The sequence below is a fragment of the Tachyglossus aculeatus genome, chromosome 24 (genome assembly GCF_015852505.1).
Source record: "Tachyglossus aculeatus isolate mTacAcu1 chromosome 24, mTacAcu1.pri, whole genome shotgun sequence".
Classification (NCBI taxonomy): domain Eukaryota; kingdom Metazoa; phylum Chordata; class Mammalia; order Monotremata; family Tachyglossidae; genus Tachyglossus; species Tachyglossus aculeatus.
Window position 1 is genome coordinate 907,352 of NC_052089.1, and position 25,507 is coordinate 932,858.

Consider the following 25,507-nt stretch of genomic DNA (forward strand, 5'->3'; position numbering starts at 1 on the left):
TAAATTCTTCCTTTAATACAGTAAGATACTTTGGATAGTTAGGGATATACCATGTAGAGGGTGGCCACCGAATCCCTTTTTGGTACAGAGCTGGACAAGTGTTCTCAGCACAATTCAAGATACAGTGACAGAAAGAGGCATAACTAACAGGAAATTGCAGGGCTTTGGTTCTAGAGCACTAACCCTACTCCAAAATCCCAAATATGTAATAGAGAGCAAAGAAATCATAAAGCAAAAACGTTGTGAGAATATATTGTTATGGAGATCAATCAATCAATCAGTGCTACGTATTGAGCACTTAGTGTGTGCACAGCATTCTATGAAGTGCTTGGAAAAGTACAGTGCAACAGAGTTAGTAGACATATTTCCTGCAAACAAGGAGTTTACAATCTGGAGGAGGACTTTACAGTTTAGAGTTTTCACAGGAAATTATCTAAAAATCTAGGCCTTCCCAGACTGAGCCCCCTCCTTCCTCTCCCCCTCTTCCATCTCCCCATCTCCCCCGCCTTCCCTTCCCCACAGCACCTGTACATATGTATATATGTTTGTACATATTTATTACTCTATTTTACTTGTATATATTTATTCTATTTATTTTATTTTGTTAATATGCTTTGTTTTGTTGTCTGTCTCCCCCTTCTAGACTGTGAGCCCGCTGTTGGGAAGGGACCGTCTCTGTGTATTACCAACTTGTACTTCCCAAGCGCTTAGTACAGTGCTCTGCACACAGTAAGCACTCAACAAATACGATTGAATGAATGAATGAAAAACGTTGGATTTAATATCTTGGAGATGCTCACCCATTAATTTGTAGTTTATGTAGCCTTATTCTCACAGAAAAAAATTAACCGTATAGCTCTTCTATGATTTATTTTTGTCTTCTTACGATTCATTCATTCATTCATTCAATCGTATGGTGAACATCTGTGTTTCTATTCTTAGTCATTTATTGTTCACTGCCGTCCATTTATTGTTCACAAGAGAATCAGTGTGCTCTAGTAAAAAGAACACAGGAAAGGGAGTCAGAGGACAAAGGTCTAATCCCAGCTCTACCACTTGCCTGCTGTGTAAATTGGGGAAAGACACTGAACTTATCTATGCCTCACTTTCCTCATCTATATAATGGCGATCCAATAGCTGTTCTCCCTCCTATTTAGATTGTGAGTTCTGGGTGGGATAGGGATTATTGGTGTTGCTTAAAGGAGGTTTTGAATAAATTAGTAGTGACAATTTTTCCCCTCTAATGACCTTTTCAAGTCTCCTTCACATCCTTATTCCCCAGGCTGCAAATCCGGGGGTTTAGCATTCATTCATTCAATCGTATTTATTGAGTGTTTACTGTGTGCAGAGCATTCTACTAAGCGCTTGGGAAGTACAAGTCGGCAACATATAGAGACAGTCCCTACCCAACAACGGGCTCACAGTCCAGAGGGGGGAGACGGACCAACAAAACAAAACATGTAGACAGGTGTCAAATTCGTCAGAACAAATAGAATTAAAGCTATACACACATCATTAACAAAATAAATAGAATAGTAAATATGTACAAGTAAAATAGAGTAATAAATCTGCACAAATATATACAAGTGTTGTGGGGAGGGGAAGGAGATAGGGCGGGTGGGATGGGGGAGGAGAGTAAAAAGGGGGCTCAGTCTGGAGGAGGTGAGCTCTCAGTAGGGCTTTGAAGGGAGGAAGAGAGCTAGCTTGGCGGATGAGTGGAGGGAGGGCATTCAAGGCCAGGGAAGGACGTGGGCCAGGGGTCAACGGTGGGACAGGCGAGAACGAGGCACAGTGAGGAGTTTAGCGGAGGAGCAGAGGGTACGGACTGGACTGTAGAAGGAGAGAAGGGAGGTGAGGTAGGAGGGGATGAGGTGGTGCAGAGCCTTGAAGCCGATAATGAGGAGCTTTTGCTTGATTCGTAGGTTGACAGACAGCCACTGGAGATTTTTTGAGGAGGGGGGTGTAACATGCTCAGAGCGTTTCTGCACAAAGATAGTCTGGACAGCAGAGTGAAGTATAGACTGAAGTCGAGAGAGACAGGAGGATGGGAGATCAGAGAGGAGGCTGATGCAGTAATCCAGTCGAGATAGTATGAGAGATTGAACCAGCAAAGTAGCGGTTTGTATGGAGAGGAAAGGGTGGATCTTGGCGATGTTGTGGAATTGAGACCGGCAGGTTTTGGTGACAGATTGGATGTGAGGGGTGAACGAGAGAGCGGAGTCGAAGATGACACCAAGGTTGTGGGCTTGTGAGACAGGAAGATGGCAGTGCCATTTACAGTGATGGGAAAGTAAGGTAGAGGGCAGGGTTTGGGAGGGAAGGTAAGGAGTTCAGTCTTGGACATATTGAGCTTTAGATGGCGGGCAGACATCCAGATGGAGATGTCCTAAGGCAGGAGGAGATACGAGTCTGGAGGGAGGGAGAGAAAGCAGGGGCAGAGATTTAGATTTGGGTGTCATCAGCATAGAGATGATAGTTGAAGCTGTGGGAGCAAATGAGTTCACCAAGGGAGCTAATGTAGATAGAGAACAGAAGGGGGCCAAGAACTGACCCTTGAGGAACCCCTACAGTAAGGGGATGGGAGGGGGAGGAGGAGCCCGCAAAGGAGATTGAAAATGATCGGCAAGAGAGATAAGAGGAGAACCAGGAGAGGACGGAGTCTGTGAAGGCAAGGTTGGACATCGTGTTGAGAAGAAGGGGGTGATCCACCGTGTTGAAGGCAGCTGAGAGGTCAAGGAGGATTAGGATAGAAAGATAGAGGAGGAGCCGTTGGATTTGGCAAGAAGGATGTCATTGGTGACCTTTGAGAGGGCAGTTTCGGTGGAGTGTAGGGGACGGAAGCCAGATTGGAGGGGGTCAAGGAGAGATTTGGCGTTGAGGAATTCAAGGCAGCGAGTGTAGATGACTCGTTCTAGGAGTTTTGAAAGGAAGGGTAGGAGGGAGATAGCGCAATAGCTGGAAGGGGAGGTGGGGTCAAGAGAAGGGGTTTTTTTTAGGATGGGGGAGACCTGGGCATGTTTGGAGGCAGAGGGGAAAGAATCAGTGAAGAGTGAGCGGTTGAGGAGTTAAGGAGGGGAGGAGGGAAGGGGTGAGAGATTTCATAGGGATGACTAGGGTGCAAACCACTGTGGATACTTTCCCTTTCTCCTGGGAATACTGGGAACTGGGCTGAATGTAGCTGAATGACAGTGAGCCATAGAAGAAGATCACAGCTGTCAGGTGGGAGGCACAAGTGGAGAAAGTTTCGTTTCTCCCCATGACAGTGCCGAACCTGAGAATGGCAGTAACAATTCGGATGTAAGAGATTATGATGATAATTAAGGTGATTGTTACAATCATTCCAGAGAAGGTCCAAAGCAGCAGCTCCTTGGTGTGGCAGTCAGAACAGGAGAATTTCAGGAGAGGGGGATATCAAAGAAGAAATGATTGACGATATTAGATCCGCAAAAATTCAATCTCAATAATCCAACTGTGTGTGTCAGAGAATTGGCAAGACCTCTCAGATAGGACACAAGTGCTTACTAGCTGAAGGCAGATCTTTGGGGTCATGATAGTTGTGTACAATAGAGGGTTGACAATCACTGTGTAGTGGTCATATGGCATGACAGCCAGGAGGAAGTCCTCAGTAGTAATATAAATGGCAAAAAATTAACTCAGAAAGACACAACCAATGAATGAGCTGGACTTACATCCCAAAAGGAAATTTATCAGCATTTTAGGGGCCAGGTCAGTCGAGTAGCAGATATCACAGAGTGCGAGGTTACACAGAAAGAAGTACATGGGGGTGTGAAAGGTGTCATCGATCTGGATTAATAGGATAATACACACATTTCCTACCATAGTGACCAAAGAAATGATCAAGAACAGGACAAAGAGAGGCATCTGCAATCTGGATGATCTGTCAGACTCACAAGCAGGAACTCAATCACTGACGTGTGGTTGCTTTCAGCCATGTATTCAGATTTTCAAGTGGATTTTCCTTTAAAATAGAGAGCAAAATGATATCAACAATAATTGATCATATCATTCATTAAACATATTTATTAAACTATGAAAGAGAGCAATAATTGGGGTATTTGTGAAACACGTATTATGTGCTAAGCTCTGTGTATGTGCCAAGGTAGACACTAAATAATAAGATGGGACATAGAGGCTGCCCCAACTGGGATTCAGCCTAATTTCCATTTTACATATGAGAAAACTGAGGCCCAGAGATGATAAGTGACTAGGTCACATCAAAGGTAACAGAGCTGAGTTTAAAACCCAGGTCTCCTGTGCTCCAGTGATAGGGATTGTAGTATTAATGGCATTTATCGAGTGTCTCCTGACTGCCATATGCTGAACTAGGCACTTTAGAGAGTACGATAGTAGCAAAAGACACTTTCCTGGTCCATCAGTGAATCAATTAATCAGTGGTAAACACTGTACAGTTGTACCTGTGGAATAGTTGGTAGACATGATAGAGGAGAAGTACAGGTTAATGGATAGAGCATTGGCCTGGGAGTCTGAAGGTCATGGATGCTAATCCTGCCTCCTCCCCTTCTCTGCTGTGTGGCCTTGGGTAAGGCACTTCGCTTCTCTGTGCCTCAGTTACCTTAACTGTAAAATGGGGTTGAAGACTGTGAGCCCCATAAAGGGACTGTGTCCAACCCAATTTGTGTATATCCACCCCAGCACTTAGTACAGTGCCTGGCACATAGTAAGTGCTTAACAGATGCCGTTATTATTATTATTATTATTATTATTATTATTATTATTATTATTAATCATGCCCACAAAGAGCTTACAATCTATATGGGGAGACAGACATTAGAGTAAATTTTGGATTAGGGAAATGGCAAGGTATATAAGTGTATTCACTTCCATATCCAAATTAATCCTTCTTTGCCATCTGAAAGGCTGAATTAATAAAAGATATCAATCATCCTCTTTGTGACCTAATGCCTTTATTCAATTACAACCCAGTGAAAGAGAGGAAGATATTCAATGAGAGAATGCTTAGCCCCAAGCCTCCACTGATACACTGATCCCAAAGAACTTGCCTAAATTCCTTCCAGATGTAATTTGTTTTGTTTTGTCTTGATTTGTTTCTAACTGCTACTACTGTGTTTTTGTGATAAACAATAGTGAGTCGCAGGTTTACTCAAAACACCTCTTTCCTAGTTTGGAAACCAAAGGTAAAACCATTGAGACGACTAATAACCATACCCAATTCAGCTATGCAACCTCAGGATGTGGAGTTTGAAAGAAATCTGAATCAGAAACCAAAGTTATTTTGTGGCCATGAAAACCAATCCTATTTTTCTGGTATAACTGAGTCCTACTCTCCATTGCGGAGTGGTTTAGGAACTATGGAGGAGAAAGAAGCCACTCTTATGTCCAATCTCTTCCCAATAAATTCTCGATTAGTAAGAGGTGGCCATTCCAAGGGAAGAAGCCACCTGTCCTGCTGCCTACTCTGCTCTTTGACATCGTGGCTCTCTCTGGTACACAGAAGAAAGATCAACTGGGGAACAGAGCAATAGGAATCAGCATTCTGGAGAATCTCCAGGAGTGTGTGTCTGCCCTCCTGGCTCAAACACAGGCCAGCCATGGTTTCAAATGGTGTCCCTTGACTGTGTACACAAGTATAATAATATATTTGCACTCACTATGTGACAAACACTGTTCTAAGTGCTGCAGTGGATGCAAGACAATCGGATACAACATGGGGCTGAAAGAGGGAGAACAGATGTTGAATCCCCATGGAACTAAGGCACAGAGAAGATAAGTGACTTTCCCAATATCACACAGCAGGTAAGGGGCAGAGCTAGGATTAGAACCCAAGTCTCCTGACTCCCAGGCCCACCCCTCGATTTCTTCTGCTGAACATAAGAGGGATGAATAATAATTCTCCTTTCTCTAATTAAGTCCTTATGACATCCCTATGAGTCAGCCCAGTCATCTCACGTACAGAGGGCAGAAATTATTACTGTCATCATTATTATCATTTTTATTGTTACTATTTTCGTTAAATCAGCTTCAGGCCTCATTAATATAGAGAGCTGTGTATCCATGACAGAAAGCAAAAGGAACCAGAGTTTTACCACTTTAGTTGTAAGGGACCCACAAGAAGCTGAGTTGCAATATAAAGCCTTGAGAAGAAAATTTAGCAATATGAGTAGACTAAAATGAATAAATTGCAGTTGAAGAATTTGGAGTTCTTCCCCCTGGGATGGCAGAGCAAGCACAGCACTTTCCACTGAGGGAGTGTTCAGTATATAGGGAAGCAGCATGGCCTAGGGGATTGAGCATGGGCCTGGGAGTCAAAAGGACCTGACTTCTAATACCTGCTGTGCCACTTGTCTGCTGTGTGCCCTTGAACAAGTCACTTCACCTCCTCAGTTTCCTCATTTGTAAAATGGGAATTAAGACTGTGAGCCCCATGTGGGAATGGACTGATAGACTGCCCAACACTTAGTACAGTGCCTGATGCACAGTAAGCACCTAATACCTCTAATTGTTATTATTATTAATATGACCTGTTAACTGGCTGGTAAAATGACTTACTTTATTCTTGAATAATTGGCTGTGATCTCAACTACTTTTACTTCTAAATCAGACTCTTCCATCTTCCTCCATTTAAAAACCATCAGATGTGTTAGACCATGCTTCCGTGCATTGTGGAACTGGTGATGTTCAGAATGGCTCCAAGGAGCTGCAGAATCCAGGTAGAGAACTGTGTCCTGGGAACACCCGCTCACTAACTGGGCTTTCGCTGCTGAGATTCAGCCAGGAAAGTGTTGTAAGAAAAGGGAGAAAATTTAGAAAAGCCTCTTTTTCACTGTGATCCAAGCTAGGAAGGTTATGACATAGATCTCCCTTATTCACTGAGAAACTACCTGAAAATGTACATTGCCCTAACTTTTTAGATGGTATAACCTTTAATTTGAAAGTCCAAATAGCCAGATATATGTTAACATAACCACATACTAATTTCACTCAAAATGTCATCACCTGTTTAGTAGCTTTGATTTTTGTCTTCCAATTCTACTCTACAAGTAAAAAATAAATCAATATAGCCACTTTCATAATAGAGAAGTTTTACCTATCAATTCTAATCAGATTCACTCTCCACTTCACTTGCCTGCAGAGAACCTAGCCAGTAAGTGGAGAGCAGAATATTCTTCCCTCATGGTGATAGACTTCCTGTATCAAAAGAGGGTGTTAGAATGGCAATGAAATACTCGCTATCATTGATCATGTGAAGTCCAGAATGATTAAACTCCTGTTTCTGGAAGGATTCAGCCTTAAAGGAGTTTATATGGATAATGAAGATGCTTTTATATTGAACTGAGGATCACTTGGGCACAAACTCCTTGGCTCATAGCACAGTCTGAAAACTCAGGCAACCCACAGATTGGACCATTAACTTGCCTTTTGGGTCCCCTGGGTTCAGACTTCTGTTATGGAACTAGTAGAGATTACTCTTCTTTTCAACTTTGAGACTGTCCAACCCCAACGTTTATGGAAGAGCAATGGTAATGCTACATGTCTGTATGTCTTCGTTTGTATTAAAATTAATGTATAATTACTAATATAGGATAGTAGACAGTTCTCTGGATAAAGATTGAAACACTTTTTCAGAGAAGGAGAAAAGAAGCAATGTGGCCTGTAAAGAAGCAATGTGGTTTCATAGAAAAAGCACAGACCTAAGAGTCAGAAGATCTGGATTCTAACCCTGGATCTGCCACTCATCTGTTGTGTGGCCTTGGGCAAGTTACTTAACTTCCCTGTTCCTCAGTTACCTCATATGTAAAATGGGGATTGAAACTGTGAGCCTTATGGGAGACAGGGACTGTGTGCAACCCAATTATCTTGATTCAACCCCAGGGATTAGTACAGTGCTTGACACATAGTAAGCATTTAACAAATATCATACTTCTTTAATGTGATCAGTAGAGTTTGTACATGACTTAGGAAATAGAGTGCTTCACTCAAAGATCTGTACATAAGTGCTCCTGGACATTGTGAATTCAGGAGTGTTCATGAAGTGCCGAACTGCTGAGATGGCAGATGTGTTGATTTAGCCTGAGGAGAATAGCAATAAACAGAGAAGGTCTCTTTAGATGAGATGTGATTATACAAGGGTTTTGAACGTGGGAAGGATGAGGAAGATGTTCATTCCGACATGAAGTGGGAGGGAGTTCCAGGCAGAGGGAAGGGAATGGGGAAAACACTGGCAGTATGAGAGACAAGACCATCCTTGTTCCTCAGCCTGAAAATCAGGAAGGTCAACCCGGTAATATAGTAGGTATAAGCCACTGTGTATACTTCCTCTTGTGCCACGGAATACTGGCAGCTTGGCTGGATGTGAGTTGTTTAGCTTGAGAGGAGTGAAGAGTGCGAGCTTTGCTCTAGTAGGAGAAGAGAGTGGATAAGTAGGAAGAAGATAATTAATTTAGCAGCATAAAACCAATGATTTAGGAGTCTCTGGGTGCTGCAGAGAGGAGTGGGTAATTACTAGAGGTTTAAACAGTGGAGATAAATGCAGAATGCCATATTTGAAGATTTTCTTTTGGGCAAGAGAAGGGTGAATTTAAGTAGGTCAACTGATCATCATCATCACTGAAATTTATTGACTGTTTACTATGTTCAATGCACTATACTACACATCTGAGGGAGTACAATATAACAGAGTTGGTAGACATGTACCCTGCCTACAATGAGTTTACAATATAAAAGGAGAGATAGACATGAGACATGATATACATGAGTGTTACCCATTTACAATAAACTCTGTTATCAACACTAATGCGTGATGCTGTCATGCAAACTGTTCAAAAATCCTGAAACACTAAGACTCAGTTTTTGGAGGAAAAAAATTCTCTTTTGAAGCTAAGGAGGAAAAGAGCATCACAGATTCTCAAGTAGTCAAATTGAATTATATCATCTTCTGTACCCTCCTGAGGGATGAATTCAGTTTAGCAGATCATAAAATCCGTTCTAATTTAGACAGTGCAAGAATAAATCAGGATTCAACACTGGGAAACAGACTTGGTCCTACCTTCCCATCCCAAGTTGTATAATTTAGAGTGTGCTGGTCTCTAAGGTCGTAGCTGACTGTCGGTTCATTTATTTTCATGTTTTGTCTGTGTGCATGGCTGCATTTGTGTAATAATAATAATAATTATGATATTTGTTAAGTGCCTTCTATGTACCAATCACTGTTCTAAGCGCTGGGGTAGTTACAAGGTAATAGGGTTGTCCCACTTGGGGCTCACAGTCTTAATCCCCATTTTACAGATGAGGTAACTAAGGCCCAGAGAAGTGAAGTGATTTGCCCAAGGTCACACAGCTGGGATTAGAACACACATCCTCTGACTTCTAAGCCTGGGCTCTTTACTATGCCACGCTGCTTCACATTTGTGTATATGTATGTGATCAGAGATGCAAGTGGTCTCTAGATATATGAATGGGTCTCTGTATGAGAGTGGGTGGGTGACAGCTGGGATAAGAGAAAGGCTCTGATGGCGAAGATGGCAGTAATAGTACAGAGTAGCCTTAAATGGAAGGAATTAATACAGCTACTCAATTTGCTATTAAAGCAAAATGTGATATGGAATATTTTATTTATATGGAGCCCGGGCCTGAGAGTCAGAGGTTTCTGGATTCTAATCCCTTTTCTGCCACTCATCTGCTCTGTGACCTTGGACAAGTCATTTAAATTTTCTGTGCCTCAGTTATCTCATCTGTAAGATGGGGAAGAAGATTGTGAGTTCTATGTGGAACAAGGACTGTGTCCAACCTGATTATTGTACTCATCCCAGTGATTAGTATAGTGCCTAGCACATAGTAATTGCTTAACAAATACCGTTTAAAAAGTAATAATAATAGTAACAAGATTGGAAATTAGTTGGTATGTCTGGCTAGAATACTTGTTCCATCCTGAAACATCAAAGTCAGTGTGTATCAACGTTTCAGTGAAATTCAATTCATTTTAAGGAACACATTCTTGCTCTCAGGCAGTGTGTTCCTCACCAAGTGAAGGGATGTGTTATGGCAGTTACCCAGATAATTAAATCAAACAAACTAATCTTGAAGAAAAAAATGATCTGGACCCTTGAATCACCTTGGATCAAATTTGATGGTTGCTCAACTTTTTATTTCACCTCTTTAAATAAATCCTTCATCACAAGTCACTCATCAGAATAGAATGCATGGCACTGTGATTTGCTGTCCTGAAACTCCCTTTCTAAAGGTTTTTGAATAAGAAGAAAACTATAGTCATTTGGAAAGACATTTTCTCTGTAACAGTTTCTTGACAGCACTTTTTACATCTCTATTCCTCAGGCTGTAGGTAATCGGGTTAAACATGGGAAAGACTACAGCACAAAACAGAGCAACAACTTTGTGTCCAGGGAATAGGTAACAATAGGGCGTAAGTACATGAACAGAAGGATCATATCACTGAAATCCTTGCAGAAACCAGACTCACTCCCGACGAATTTGCAGAGGCTCTCCGAACTGAAATCAAAGACCAAACTAAATGTGCAGCCTCTGTTGGCATGGGTTCCAATATTCTGCTGGCTAGAATGGCAAGTCGGAAAGCAAAACCAGATGGACAGTATCACTTAAAACCAGAGGAGGTGGATGATTTTATCAGAGGTCAGCTAGTTACCAACCTATTAGGAGTTGGTCGGTCAGTGGAATCCAAGTTGACGTCTCTGGGAATTAAAACCTATGGAGACCTTCAATATATGACCATGTCCAAGCTCCAGAAAGAATTTGGCCCCAAGACAGGACAGATGCTCTATAGATTCTGCCGCGGCTTGGATGATAGGCCTGTTCGAACAGAAAAGGAAAGAAAATCTGTTTCAGCTGAGATCAACTATGGAATAAGATTTACCCAGCCTAAGGAAGCGGAAGCTTTTCTGCTGAGCCTTTCAGAAGAGATTCAACGAAGGCTGGAAGCTGCCGGAATGAAGGGTAGACGACTGATGTTGAAAATCATGGTCCGAAAGGCGGGCGCCCCCGTGGAACCCGCGAAATACGGAGGTCACAGGATCTGCGACAACATTGCCAGGACTGTAATTCTTGATCAAGCAACAGATAGTGCCAAAATAATTGGTAAAGCAACCCTAAACATGTTTCACACAATGAAATTGAATATATCTGATATGCGGGGGGTTGGGATTCTGGTGAATCAGTTGGTTCCGATCAGTAAAAGCTCTCCAGGTGAAGCCACTCACCCAGCAGCACAATCTGTCCGTTTTCCTGGTGGAGCCCATTCCATCCTTGATCTCTTCCAAGTTCAGAAGGCCAAGAAACCCGCAGAAGAGGAACACAAAGAAGTTTTTGTTGCTGCCATGGACCTTGAAATATCATCCGCATCAAGAACTTTCCTGCCATCTTTCACTACGCATCTGACGTCCAGTCTCAGTCCGGTTCTGAGCAAAACGGAGCCTGCAGTGAAATGGAATGGCTTGCATTCCCCAGTCAGTGTGAAATCGAGACTGAATTTCAGTATTGAGGTTCCGTCCCCTTCCCAGCTAGACCAGTCTGTTTTCGAAGCCCTCCCCGCTGATCTCCGAGAACAGATAGAACAAATGAACGCCATGCAGCAGGGAGAGGCGCCCGTGGAGAAAAAGAAAGAGCCGCTGAACGGTTGTCACGCCGGGATTTTGCCCCAGCCAGTGGGGACGGTTCTTTTACAAATCCCCGAACTTCAAGAATCAAGCAGCGATGCGGGAGTCAGCGTAATAGCCCTGCCAGCCCTCCCGCAGGTGGACCCTGAGGTGTTCGCCGCGCTTCCCCTCGAGCTTCAGGAAGAGCTGAAAGCGGCCTATGATCAGAGGCAGAGGCAGTTGGAAAACCCGCCCAATCAGCAGCCAGCCAGCACGTCGGGGTTAAAAAATCCTTTACTCCAGTTGAAGCAAGCGTCAGTGAAAAACAAGAAAAGAAACCGAAAAGCCAGCAGTGCAGTCAGCCCTGTGAAAGTGGCCCAGAGTCCTCTGAAGAACAGGCCACTCAGGAGCCCGGCTAAGTCCGCAGCGATCCCCTGTGGGAATCCCCAGAAGTTAATAGATGGCTTCTTAAAACAGGACGGCACAACGGCAAGTAAACCACAGATGGAGCCGGTTGCCTCGACTTCAACTGTTCCAAGCCCCACCGCCTTGAAGCCTAGACCGCCAGCCCCCAGTCTGGCCGGAGCTGTGGAATTCAACGACGTGAAGACCTTGCTCAAAGAGTGGATCACCACCATCTCAGATCCCATGGAGGAAGACATCCTGCAGGTCGTGAAGTACTGTACTGATCTAATAGAAGAAAAAGACCTGGAAAAATTAGATCTGGTCATAAAATACATGAAAAGGTTGATGCAGCAGTCAGTGGAATCTGTCTGGACTATGGCATTTGACTTCATTCTTGACAACGTTCAGGTGGTTTTACAACAAACTTACGGAAGCACATTAAAAGTTATCTAAGCCTGGAGAAAGGAGCTGGGGTGGGGTGGGGAGACTGAGCCTCTTCCTTCCTCTCCCCCTCGCCCCCCTCTCCATCCCCCCCATCTTACCTCCTTCCCTTCCCCACAGCACCTGTATATATGTATATATGTTTGTACATATTTTTTACTCTATTTATTTATTTATTTATTTTATTTGTACATATCTATTCTATTTATTTTATTTTGTTAGTATGTTTGGTTTTGTTCTCTGTCTCCCCCTTTTAGACTGTGAGCCCACTGTTGGGTAGGGACTGTCTCTATATGTTGCCAATTTGTACTTCCCAAGCGCTTAGTACAGTGCTCTGCACATAGCGCTCAATAAATACGATTGATGATGATGATGATGATGATCCCATAGAATAAAGTGACGGCTACCAGGTGGGAAACACAGGTGGACAAGGTTTTGCTTCTTGCTTCCGAAGACTTGATATTGAAGACAGTGATTAGAACAGATACATATGATAAGAAATGATCATAAAAGTGCTTTTTTTGGATAGGGCCACATAAAAGAAAAAGCAAGAGCTCATTTAAATGGGTGTCAGCACAGGACAATGATAACAATGGGGGAATATTACAAAAAAAGATTTATCAGATTAGAGCCGCAGAATGGCAACCTGAACATGAGGTAAACGTGCACAATTGAGGTGATGCTTCCACTTACATACGCCCCAAATATAAAACCAACACAGACCCTCCGAGACACGAGTGTTGAGTAAAGCAATGGGTTGCTGATAGCCACATAGCGATCGTATGCCATTGCTGCCAGAATAAGGCATTCAGCATCTGCAAAGCAACCAAAGAAATACATCTGTAATGCATGGCCATACAAAGAAATGCTTCTCTTGGCTGCTAAGAGGTTCACCAGCATTTTGGGAGCAATGGCTTTTGAATAACTGATGTCCAGGAAAGACAAATTACTGAGAAAATAGTACATGGGGGTTTGTAGGCTTGAGTTGGTTTTGACCAAAATCATTATTCTAATATTCCCCACCAAAGTTAATACATAAACCCCAAGAAACACCAGAAAAAGGGTAAGTCTGGGAGGTCGAAAATCTGTGAATCCTACAAAATAGAACTCAGCAAGGTAAAATTTCTCTCAGCCATCATCTTGATTTGGATGTCCTTTACACTAGGGTCCAGCTGTTGTTGGACTGTGGGAGTTACCTTCCTCGTGGGAATGGGTGGTGTTACAAAATCCTTGAAACTTCAATAAATGCCAGTTGCCGTTATTATTTCTTTTTCAGGGAGGATATTGTTAGAAGATTCCAGGTTGGGGAACTAGGAGCCCTGAAGGATCAATGAAAGCAGGTGTTGGAGAATCCGAATTTCTTGCAGTGCATCACCATTCTAAAGGATATATGGAAAAATAATTCACAGACCAATAAAAACACATACATCTTTGTTTATGTAGGAAATGTTCCTCTATGTTACTCTGTTTGTTAACCCACTTCAGAGTAGAGGAGGGAAATTTCACCTTCTGTGATCGTCCTTAGCCATCTCAAGAGGTTTTGTTTGGAAACCTCTCAAAACACCACAGCAGCATGATTTGAAGCCAGCATCTTGTAAGGAATAACAGGTCCTTGTATTGAGAAGCTAAAGTTCGTATACATATGCACCAGTTAATACCCTCCTAAATGAATGATTTGTTGTGATGCCAACTGTTCCACCCAGGCAAGGACTCGACCACCATGCATATGACTTTCTGGACTTTTAGACGCTTGAGAAGGACACTGGCATGGCTGCACCTGTGACATCTGAGAATTCTATGTGGATGAGTCTGAAATCCTGGTTCTCCTTTTATCAGTTAACTGTATTAATTGAGTGCTTACTATGTGTATAACACTGTACTAAGTGCTTGGGAGTATACAACACAACAGACTTAGCAGGCACATTCCCTGCCCACAATAAGTATGTTTGTTGCTATTTTGGTCTTTTGTAATTTTTTTTGCTCTTCTATGTCTGTTGCCAATACCATTCTCCCCTCCCTCCCCCCACTCCCTACCCCATGCTTCTTAGATTGTGAGCCCTCTGGGGATCAGGAACCATGTGTAAAATTCATCTATGGATTTCTTTCCCTGTGCTGAGTAACAAGCTTTGCACATAGCAAGCACTAAAAACTTTTACTACTAAATAAAATACTATTATTATTACCAGAGGTCATTAACTATCTTTCTTCCTAGTTATACACGGGGAACTTGGGAATTCTCATTTCTGGGCATATTACCTCGACCAAGGCATATATTTTCTTCTTTCCTGAGGAATTTAGGAGCTCAAGGGCTAGGTGAGAGGATTTAATCATGAAAGCTTCCAGCTAGATAATCTCTATTTGAGGCTGGGCAGCCCTTGAGGCACAGGGCTGGACTGAGCTATTTAGGCACCCTATGACATCCTCTTCATCCCCCACTAAACTATAATATCCTTGAGGGCAGAAATCATGTCTACCAATGCCACCAGTATTCTCCAAAATGCTTAATTCAGTGCTTTGCACACAGTAGTAAATTGCAAACTCTTTGAGGACAGGACTTGTTCCTATTTCTCTTGTACTCTCCCAAGCACTTTTTTCATGCTATTCTTTAAGCACTTACCATGTGCCAGGCACTGTACTAAGCACCGAGGTAGATACAAGAAGCAGCGTGGTATAGTAGCAGGAGCACAGACTTGGGAGTCAGAGTTGTGGTTTGGTTCCGCCACTTATCAGCTATGTAACTTTGGAAAAGTCACTTAACTTCTCTATACCTCCATTACCTCATCTGTAAAATGGGGATTAAAATTGTGAGCCGCACATGGGACAATCTGATTACCTTATATCTACCCCGGCACTTTGAACAGTGCTTGGCACATAGAAAGCACTTACCAAGGGGCTAATTTTCTCTAGAAGAGAAGAATTCACTTGGGGAGTATATAAACTCTTCCCCCCGCCCCCTCCCACAATCCAAAACTTTAAGGGGATAAATTCTGTTATGTCTCCACTAAGATGAAAAACACTCAGTGAGATACTGCTCTGTACCAAAATTTCCCATCAGAAGAGTGAGTTCTGACAGAAAAATCTGTGGCCTAGTAGATAATGAGAAGCAACATGGCATAATGGATAGAACACAGGCCTGGGACTCAGAAGGTGATGGGTTCTAATTCTGGCTCTGACACTTGTCCGCTGTGTGACCTTGGGCAAGTCACTTCAATTATCTGTGCCTCGGTTACCTCCTCTGTAAAATGGGGATTGAGATTGTGAGACCCACAAGGCACAGGGATAGTGTCCAACCTGATCTGCTTGTATCCACCCCAGTGCTTAGTGCAGGGTGGGCACTTAGTTAAGCTCTTACCATTATTATTATTATTATTATTATTATTATTATTATTATTATTATTATTATTATTATTATTATACATGGGCCTGGTAGTCAGAAGGGCCTGCATTCTAATCCTGGCTCCTCCACTTGTCTGCTGTGTGACCTCTTGGTCAAATCACTTCACTTCTCTGTGCCTCAGTTACGTTATCTATAAAATGGGGATTAAGACTGTGAACCCCATGTGCTTGTATCCACCCCAGTGCTTAGTACAATGGCACATAGTAAGCACTTAACAAATACCACAATTATTATTATTATTATTTTGGAATGGATTGAATCTTGAACCATTCAGAATTTACCATTGAACTAGATTGCAAACTCCTTTGGGCAGGGATCATATCTATCAACTTGATTGTAAAGTACTCTCTCAACTGCTTAGTATAGTGCTGTGTATACAATAAATGCTAAGTAAATATCATTGTTTATGACCACTCATTCCATGTCTGAACAGTGAAGCTACCCCCGTGGGCTTGTTTGTGAAGTACAAGAGGCTGAGCACATACTGTACAGTGCTGGGAAGGGAAATGGAGAGTGTGTGATCTCTCAAGAGCTCTCTAATCTTATAATTCCAATCTCATAATTCCACTTCGCCCTGTACAACAGCTAATAATGCAAATCTGGGTTCCAAAAACCTCTATTTCCAAAGGAAAACTTAGTTTTCCCAAAATTGTGAGGATCAGCTCAGAATCAAAGCTCCGTTTGTTTCTTGCATGGAAACAAACTAGTTCATAATGGATGCAGACAGTCTAGATTTCAATATATCTCAGGGGAAAACTATTTGGAATTATTTTATTGATTCACTGAAGGGAGAGAACTCTAACTGATCTATTGGCCAATTCATTGGTTCTTGTCCTGTAAACAATGAAATTAGCCCAAGAAATGTGCCCCACCTAACTCAGGAGCCAAACCAGCTCTGTGGCTACAAAGCATGGTCAGGTCTAACAACTGACTTCCGTTGTCACTACCAAGTGACTGGCTTATAGACCCCTAGAGCAACATGAAAGAGCTCAAAATATATTGGGCTAATTGATGGTTTGGGGTATATAACAATGTCAGTTAGCATGGACTCATCTAAATTATTATTATCATCATCATTACGTTTGTTCAGCACTTACTGTCAAGCAGGTTCTAAGTGCTGGGGTAGATACAAATTAATCCATCCCAAATGATTTAAAATAGAGATTACTTTTGATGAAACAGAAATATAATTACATTTTTACAGAAAAATCGCTCTTGCTCATGGCCGAAAAGCATGTTATTCACTATTTCACCCAATCATATATGTCACCTTGCTGTTAAAGACAAAGGTACAGATAACTTAAAACATATGAAGCATTGTTTTTAAGTCGCATTTCTTAAACCTCTCCAGCATAACCAATTTCCAAAGGGTAGAAAATGGCCCAAACTCCATGTGGCATTTGGAGCCAGAAGAGAATGTCTGTGACCCTCCTCCTTTTTATTAAGGGGGTCAGTCTCTGGTTCATTAAATATATGTATGTATAGGAGAGAGGATTCATAGAAAAAGCTCTCTAGTCCTTTGAGGTAGCAAAGATTTTGGACCCCTAATAAAAACAGCCCTTCAGCCATTGTAAACCAGTTTGATTTCAGAGAGAGCTTCCAGTCTAGTATCACCAGTTATTTATAAACAAGGAATGCATCATAATTAAAATTACAATCATATATGCCGTGAAAAACAACAGAAGACAAGCATATCATAACTAGTCATAGCCTTGGGGATTCAATTTAATTGTTCTTAGTTCTTGAGTCTGCTAAGGTATTGAAGAAGAAAAAAAACTACCAGCCACACTCTTCCCAAGTGCATTTTGACTATGTTCAGTGATTCTCCTCTCGACATCTTAAATCATAGTACTTACATACAGCTGGAGGGGGACATCTCTTCCTTAGTTTCCGAAGCTGCTATTGTGAAGCATGAAGAGGTTTTTATCTTGTGTTTGATGGCATATGGGACCTCATCTCTGAAGCATTTCATCCTCAGGAGAGCAGAGGAGTTGTAATTAATCCTACTGAATAATGGCTGATTTCTTATTTATGCGTTGAAATTTATGCGTTGGAGCAGGGTGGCTTGGTGGAAAGAGTACAGGCTTGGGAGCCAGAGGTCGTGGGTTCTAATCCTGGCCCCACTACTTGTCTTCTGTGTGACTTTAGGCAAGTCACTTCACTTTTCTGTGCTTACCTCATCTGTAAACTGGGGATTAAGACTCTGAGCCCCACATCGAACAACCTGAATACCTTGTATCTACCCCAGCACTTAGAACAGTGCTTGGCACATAGTAAGCGCTTAACAAATACCATTATTATTATTAGAAAGCAACTCAGTCAGTTCAGAGCTGTATGGGGGTTGAATGACCCTTTTCCCACTAAGGTTTCCCTTTGGACAGTGATTAAAGTGGGTCTAACAGAAAGCACTGGAGCAGGAGTTTGGGAAAGAAAGTCTGAGGGGAAATATCATTTTTCATTTCAGCATGCAGGTAATATCTTTGTCTATCATCTTAGATTATTTTCCTTCAAGAAATACTAGCAGCAGCAGCAGCAGCAGCAGCAGCAGTAGTAGTAGTAGTAGTAGTAGTAGTAGTAATTAAGTGCTGTGGTAAGTGTAACAAGTGTAGTAGTGCTATTAAAACAAAAGAAAGCAGCCAGGTGCCCCTAAATAGCTCATTGTAATCAAGATAAAGGGAGATCAGCTGGAGGTAGTGGGTGGTTGTTTCATCTGGAAGAGCTGGAAAAAATGTCCTCTTCCCCAGACTTTAATTTTGACCTCTAGACTGTTATCTCATTGTGGATGGTGAATGTGTTTACCAACTCTATTATATTGTATTCTCCCAAGTCCTTAGTAGAGTGTTCTGCACATGGTAAGTTTGCGATAAATACCAATGATTGATATTGGTAATAGCAAATCACTGCATGCCCTGCATTGTATTAAGCACTTGGGAAGTAAGAAACAACAGACACATTGCCTCCCCATAAAGACTGTAAGCTCATCATGGGTAGGGAATGTGTCTGTTGTAACATTGAACTCTCCCAAGTGCTTGGCACAGTGCTTTGCACACAGTAAGTGTTTGATAAATGCAATTGCCTGAACCAATAAGGAGTTTACACTTTCTAGTGGAGTAGATTGACATGAGTACTTAGAAATGGCATATCCAAATTAACAATTGAATCAATCAATCAATCAATTGCATTTATTGAGCGCTTACTGTGTGCAGAGCACTGTACTAAGCGCTTGGGAAGTACAAGTTGGCAACATATAGAGACGGTCCCTACCCGACAGTGGGCTTACAGTCTAGAAGGGGGAGACAGAGAACAAAACAAAACATATTAACAAAATAAAATAAATAGAATAGATATGTACAAGCAAAATAAATAAATAGAGTAATAAATACGAACAAACATATGTACATATATACAGGTGCTGTGGGGAAGGGAAGGAGGTAAGGCAGAGGGGGAGGAGGGGGAGAAGAAGGAGGGGGCTCAGTCTGGGAAGGCCTCCTGGAGGAGGTGAGCTCTCAGTAAGGCCTTGAAGGGGGGAAGAGAGCTAGTCTGGCAGACGTGGGGAGGGAGGGCATTCCAGGCCAGGGGGATAAGGTGGGCTGGGGGTCGATGGCGTGACAGGTGAGAACGAGGCATGGTGAGGAGATTAGCAGCAGAGGAGCGGAGGGTGTGGGGTGGGTTGCAGAAGGAGAGAAGGGAGGTGAGGTAGGAGGGGGCGAGGTGATGGAGAGCCTTGAAGCCGAGGGGGAGGAGTTTCTGCCCGATGCGTAGGTTGATTGGTAGCCAGTGGAGATTTTTGAGGAGGGGAGTAACATGCCCAGAGCGTTTCTGGACAAAGACAATCCGGGCAGCAGTGTGAAGTATGGATTGAAGTGGGGAGAGACAAGAGGATGGGAGATAGGAGAGGAGGCTGATACAGTAGTCCAGACGGGATAGGATGAGAGCTAGAACGAGCAGGGTAGCGGTTTGGATGGAGAGGAAAGGGCGGATCTTGGCATTGCTGCGGAGCTGAGACCGGCCGGTTTGGGTGACGGCTTGGATGTGAGGGGTGAACGAGAGAGCGGAGTCGAGGATGACACCAAGTTTGCAGGCTTGTGAGACGGGAAGGATGGTAGTGCTGTCAACAGTGATAGGAAAGTCAGGGAGAGGGCAGGGTTTGGGAGGGAAGACAAGGAGTTCAGTCTTGGACATGTTGATTTTTAGGTGGCAGGCAGACATCCAGATGGAGATGTCCTGAAGGCAGGAGGAGATGCGAGCCTGGAGGGAGGGGGAGAGAGCAGGGGCAGAGATGTAGATTTGGGTGTCATCAGCGTAGATATGATAGTTGAAGGCGTCGGAGCGAATGAGGTCACCAAGGGAGTGAGTGTAGATCGAGAACAGAAGGGGACCAGGAACTGAAACTTGAGGAACCCCCACAGTAAGGGGAATGAATAAATGCTTGTACAGAAGTACTGAGAATGACGTAAATTAGTACTGAAGTGCTAGAGGTGGCTGGAAGGTTTACATGGCTTGGGATGCTGGGAATTAATTGGGGAAAGTATGTTGGAAGAGGCAGACCTTTCAGGAAGGTTAGAAATAGGGGGAAATTATTAGTTTGTCAGATTTGGGGAAGTGGGAAGTCCTAGGACAGGAAAATGGTGTGTGCGTAAGGGGAGAGGTGGGAGAATTGAAACCATTGTACAGTTAGAAGATTAGCAATGGAGGAATGAGGAGAGAGGGCTGGGGAGTAGCAAATGAAGACAGCGAATATATAAGGTGAAGCAATTTGGCTGAGAGCACTGAAGCCAATTATTGGGACCCTCAAGTAAATTCCCATCACAAACACCATAAAATTCATCCTGGGTTTTTTGTTATTGTTTTTATGGTATTTGTTTAGTCCTTACTATGTGTCAAGCCCTGTTCTAAGTGCTGGGGTAGATTCAAGTTTTATCAGGTTGGACACAGTTCCTGTCCCACAGAGAGCTCACAGTCTAAGTAAGAAGGGGTAGGATTTAATCCCCATTTTACCATTGAAAAAAGTGAGCCACAGAGAAGTTAAGTGGCTTGCTCAAGGTTACACAGCAGGCACATGGCAGAGCTGGAATTGGCACCCAGGTCCTCAGGCTACCAGGCCTAAGCACTTTCTTCTAAGCCACACTGCTGTTTTTCTGAGTTTCCCTTGACACCCACCACCAGAGTTAGGCTCTGGTACCTAGCAATTTTCCTCCCTACTCCCTGGGTAGGCAGAGTGGGGAGGGTGGGAAATCAGTGTAGCTGAGGCTCTGTAATGAGGGACAGTTTGATTGGAAGTTTTCCCTGGTACCATCAACAGTCATTTTCTGGGTTTGGAAAACTTGACTAAAATAATTTTAAGAAACAGGATCTAGATGGAATAGGACAAGACAAGTTGCTGAGGTGGGAGTGGAGGGGACTTGGGCAAGAAAAAAGGAAAAAAATAATGTCTCTGTGACTGTCAGGTCTGATCTACAAAGTGGGCTTCAAAAGGACAGACTTGTTTAGAAGTAGAAGAGAACACTAGTGTTGCTCACTAGGACATGCCTGCCTGACTACTACTCAGCTTTGTCAGGCTGAGGCGAAGAAGCAGTGTTGGACTGTTCTTTCAGCTGCCCGGTCACTGCAGCAGAGGTCAGTTGGTGGTTGATGGAAGCAGGAAAACAAGGTACTGGTCTTTGCAAATGGGGTTTATGGATTAGGGCCCCACTTTGTTTTACAATCTACTTCACACTATTAGGTGAAATCACAAGGGAATCACTTGGGAATGTTCAAAGCATTCAAAAAGTTTACTGACGTGACAAAATAAGCAAACACTGCCTAAATGAAAACACCAAGCATAGTCTCTGAATCAAATTCCCAATCGATACTAGATAACTAGATACATTAAATTGTGACAGGAGGTGATGATTCTGATAATTCAGGAAAAACAAAAAATTATCTCACAAGAAATTCTCAAGCTGAAGAAAATGTATTTTCTTTCTCCAAGTATCTGGATAATTACTTCAGTAACTTTACATATTACTGTACCTGGCTCAGAACTGTCATTTTTTGAACATCTTATCTAAGTGTTAAACAAAATTTAGTCAAAAATAACATGAATCCTGCCTATCAAGAGCATATAGTCTAATCACAGAAAACAAAAATGATACAGTGTAGATGCAAAGACATCGACAGATAAACATAAACGTTCATAAGCATCGACAACAACAATAATATTTTTTAAATGATAGGGTTTGAGAACCACATATGCAACGTGTCTGCTGAGTGACCTTGGACAAGTCATTTAACTTCTTTGGGCCTCAGTTACTTCATCTGTAAAATGGGGATTAGGATTAAGCCCTATGTGTGACAGGGACAGTGACCAATCACATTATCTTGTATTTAACCCAGCGCTTAATACAGTGTCTGACACATTACAAGTGCTTAAAAAATACCATTAAAAACAGTAACAAAATGATAGACAACGTAGAATAGGGACAAGGGATTAAATAGGGGAAGGGGAGGAATGAAAGAGGGAAAGTAGTGTCTCTGAAAAGCAGGAACAATAGATGAGAAACTTTCATCATTAAAAGAAAGATCCCCAAAGCATCGACTTCTGGGCCTTAGTCTGGTCGTGAAATAAATAATAACTGTCGTATTCTTTAAGTGCTTACTGTATGCCGGACACTGGACTAAGCACTGGGGTGGATGCAAGCCAATCAGGTTGAACATTGTCTCTGTCCCACATGGGGCTCACAATCTCAATCCCTATTTTATAGATAACGTCCCTCAGGCACAGAGAAGTGAAGTGACTTGCCCAAGGTCACACAGCAGACAAGTGGCAGAGCTAGGATTAGAACCCACAACCTTGTGACTCCCAGGCCCGTGCTCTATCCACTACACCATGCTGTTTCTCAAATGAAGCAGCAAAATGAATAGCCTTCTCACTTGGAAGGTGGTCACACTATGGTCACAGCAAAGGCACTGGCTGAAAATCTGAGGACCTCACTATGCTACAGGCTATGGGCTTGCAGATGGCTGGGAGCAATCAAACCGTATTTTGGCCAGCAGGACGACTTCTACAGGCACAAAACCGAGCACGAAAGTGTTTTTCATTCATTCATTCTTTCATTCATTCAATCGTATTTATTGTGCACTCACTGTGTGCAGAGCTCTGTACCAAGCGCTTGGAAAGTATAATTCAGTAATAAAGAGAAACAATCCCTGCCCACAACGGGCTTACAGTCTAGAAGGGTGTAGGTAGACATCAACAAATGTGAGCAGGAATCAGTAGCATCAATATAAATAAATAGAATTATAGGTATATAGACTCAAAACAAGTAAACTGGCATTAATTTAAGTGGCTTTGGAATTCTTCAGCATCTCTACAGGGATCTTGATGGAACATCAAAGATCTGTGCATGACAAATTACCAAGGAAGAAATACATGGAGAAATGAAGCAGAGGAGTAATCCTAAGTAGCACCACCAACCCAAGGTTTCCCACTACGGTGACAATATAGAACCTGCTCAAGTGATATGTTATGGACATGTGTCTACCACTTCTGTTGTATTGTACTCTCTCAAGCACTTAATGTAGTGCTCTGCCCACATTAAATACTCAATAAATACCATTGATGATTATCCTACTGACCCCTGGCATTGAGTAACTAAATAATAATAATAAAGATGGTATTGTTAAGAACTTACTATGTGCCAAGCACTATTCTAAGTGCTGGGGTAGACACAAAGTAATCAGTTTGTCCCACATGGGGTTCACAGTTTTAATTCCCATTTTACAAATTAGGTAACTGAGGGACAGAGAAGTGAAGTGACTTGCCCAAAGTCACACAGCTGACAAGTGGCAGAGCAGGTATTAGAACCCACAACCTCTGACTACCAAGCCCGTGCACTTTCCACTAAGCCATGTTGCTTCTCAACCATTCAGTTGTGTGATTCTTCTCCCAGTTTAGTTCTTAGCTAGTTATATAATAATTGTCATAACAATAATGTCATTTATTAAATGATTACTGTATGCCAAAGTACCTCGGCAGACATAAGATAAACAGGAAGAACTGCTTCTGGCTATTCTAGGCTCACAATCTAAATACAGAGGGTAGATATCAATGTACATATGATGAAACTAAATCACAGAGAGGTTTATTGATTGCCAAAGGTCTCACATAGAGACCAGGTAGGGAAGAAGTGTTTCCTAGTGGAAAGAATACAGGGATGGGAGTCACTCATTCATTCATTAATTCATTCAATTGTATTTATTGAGCGCTTACTGTGTGCAGATCACTGTAGTAAATGCTTGGAAAGTACAATAGAGAAATAAAGAGAGACAATCCCTTGCAGTGGGTTTACAGTCTAGAGTCAGAGGATCTGGTTTCTAACCTTGGTTTCACAGACTCTGTCCTCTCCTGGTCCTCCTCTTATCTTTCCGGCTGTTCATTCTCAGTCTCTTTTGTGGAGTCCTCCTCCCCCTCCCATCTCCTTACTGTAGGGGTTCCTCAAGGGTCAGTTCTTGGTCCCCTTCTGTTCTCTATCTACACTCACTCCTTTGGTGAACTCATTCGCTCCCACGGCTTCAACTATCATCTCTACGCTGATGACACCCAAATCTACATCTCTGCCCCTGCTCTCTCTCCCTCCCTCCAGGCTCGCATCTCCTCCTGCCTTCAAGACATTTCCATCTGGATGTCTGCCTGCCATCTAAAACTCAATATGTCCAAGATTGAACTACTTATCTTCCCTCCCAAACTCTGCCCTCTCCCTGACTTTCCCATCACTGTTGACGGCACTACCATCCTTCCCGTTACACAAGCCCGCAAACTTGGTGTGATCCTCGACTCCACTCTCTCGTTCACCCCTCACATCCAATCCGTCACCAAGACCTGTCAGTCTCACCTCCGCAACATCTAAGATCCGCCCTTTCCTCTCCATCCAAACTGCTACCCTGTTGGTTCAATTTCTCATCTTATCCAGACTGGATTACTGCATCAGCCTTCTCTCTAATCTCCCATCCTCCTGTCTCTCCCCACTTCAATCTATACTTCACGCTGCTGCCCGGATCATCTTTGTGCAGAAACGCCCTGGGCATGTTACTCTCCTCCTCAAAAATCTCCAGGGGCTACCAGTCAATTTTACCATCAGGCAAAAACTCCTCACTCTCGGCTTCAAGGTTCTCCATCCCCTCGCCCCCTCCAACCTCACCTCCCTTTTTACCTTCTACAGCCCAGCCCGCACCCTCCTCTCCTCTGCCGCTAACCTCCTCACTGTGCCTCGTTCTCCCCTGTCCCGCCATCGACCCCCAGCCCACTTCCTCCCCCTGCCTGGAATGCCCTCCCTCTGCACATCTGCCAAGCTAGCTCTCTTCCTCCCTTCAAATCACTACTGAGAGCTCACCTCCTCCAGGAGGCTTTCCCAGACTGAGCCCCCTCCTTCCTCTCCCCCTCCTCCCCCTCCCCATCCCCCCCCGCCTTCCCTCCTTCCCCTCCCCACAGCACCTGTATACATGTATATATGCTTGTACAGATTTATTACTCTATTTTACTTGTACATATTTACTATTCTATTTATTTTACTTTGTTAATATATTTTGTTTTGTTGTCTGTCTCCCTCTTCTAGACTCTGAGCTCACTGTTGGGTAGGGACTGTCTCTATATGTTGCCAACTTGTACTTCCCAAGCGCT

The 25,507-nt window shown here is 42.9% G+C and overlaps 1 protein-coding gene and 1 pseudogene across 1 annotated transcript; one reads left to right on the forward strand and one right to left on the reverse strand.

Annotated features, from left to right (window-relative positions):
• Positions 1-1,217: 1,217 nt before the first annotated feature.
• Positions 1,218-3,953, reverse strand: LOC119945063 (annotated as a pseudogene).
• A 6,495-nt stretch (positions 3,954-10,448) lies between these two features.
• On the forward strand, positions 10,449-12,484 carry LOC119945207 (DNA repair protein REV1-like; the record flags this gene model as incomplete). The annotated part of the gene is made up of 1 exon (XM_038766276.1): positions 10,449-12,484. A coding segment is annotated over one exon (2,016 nt), but the record flags the coding sequence as incomplete, so codon positions are not given.
• Positions 12,485-25,507: the final 13,023 nt, after the last annotated feature.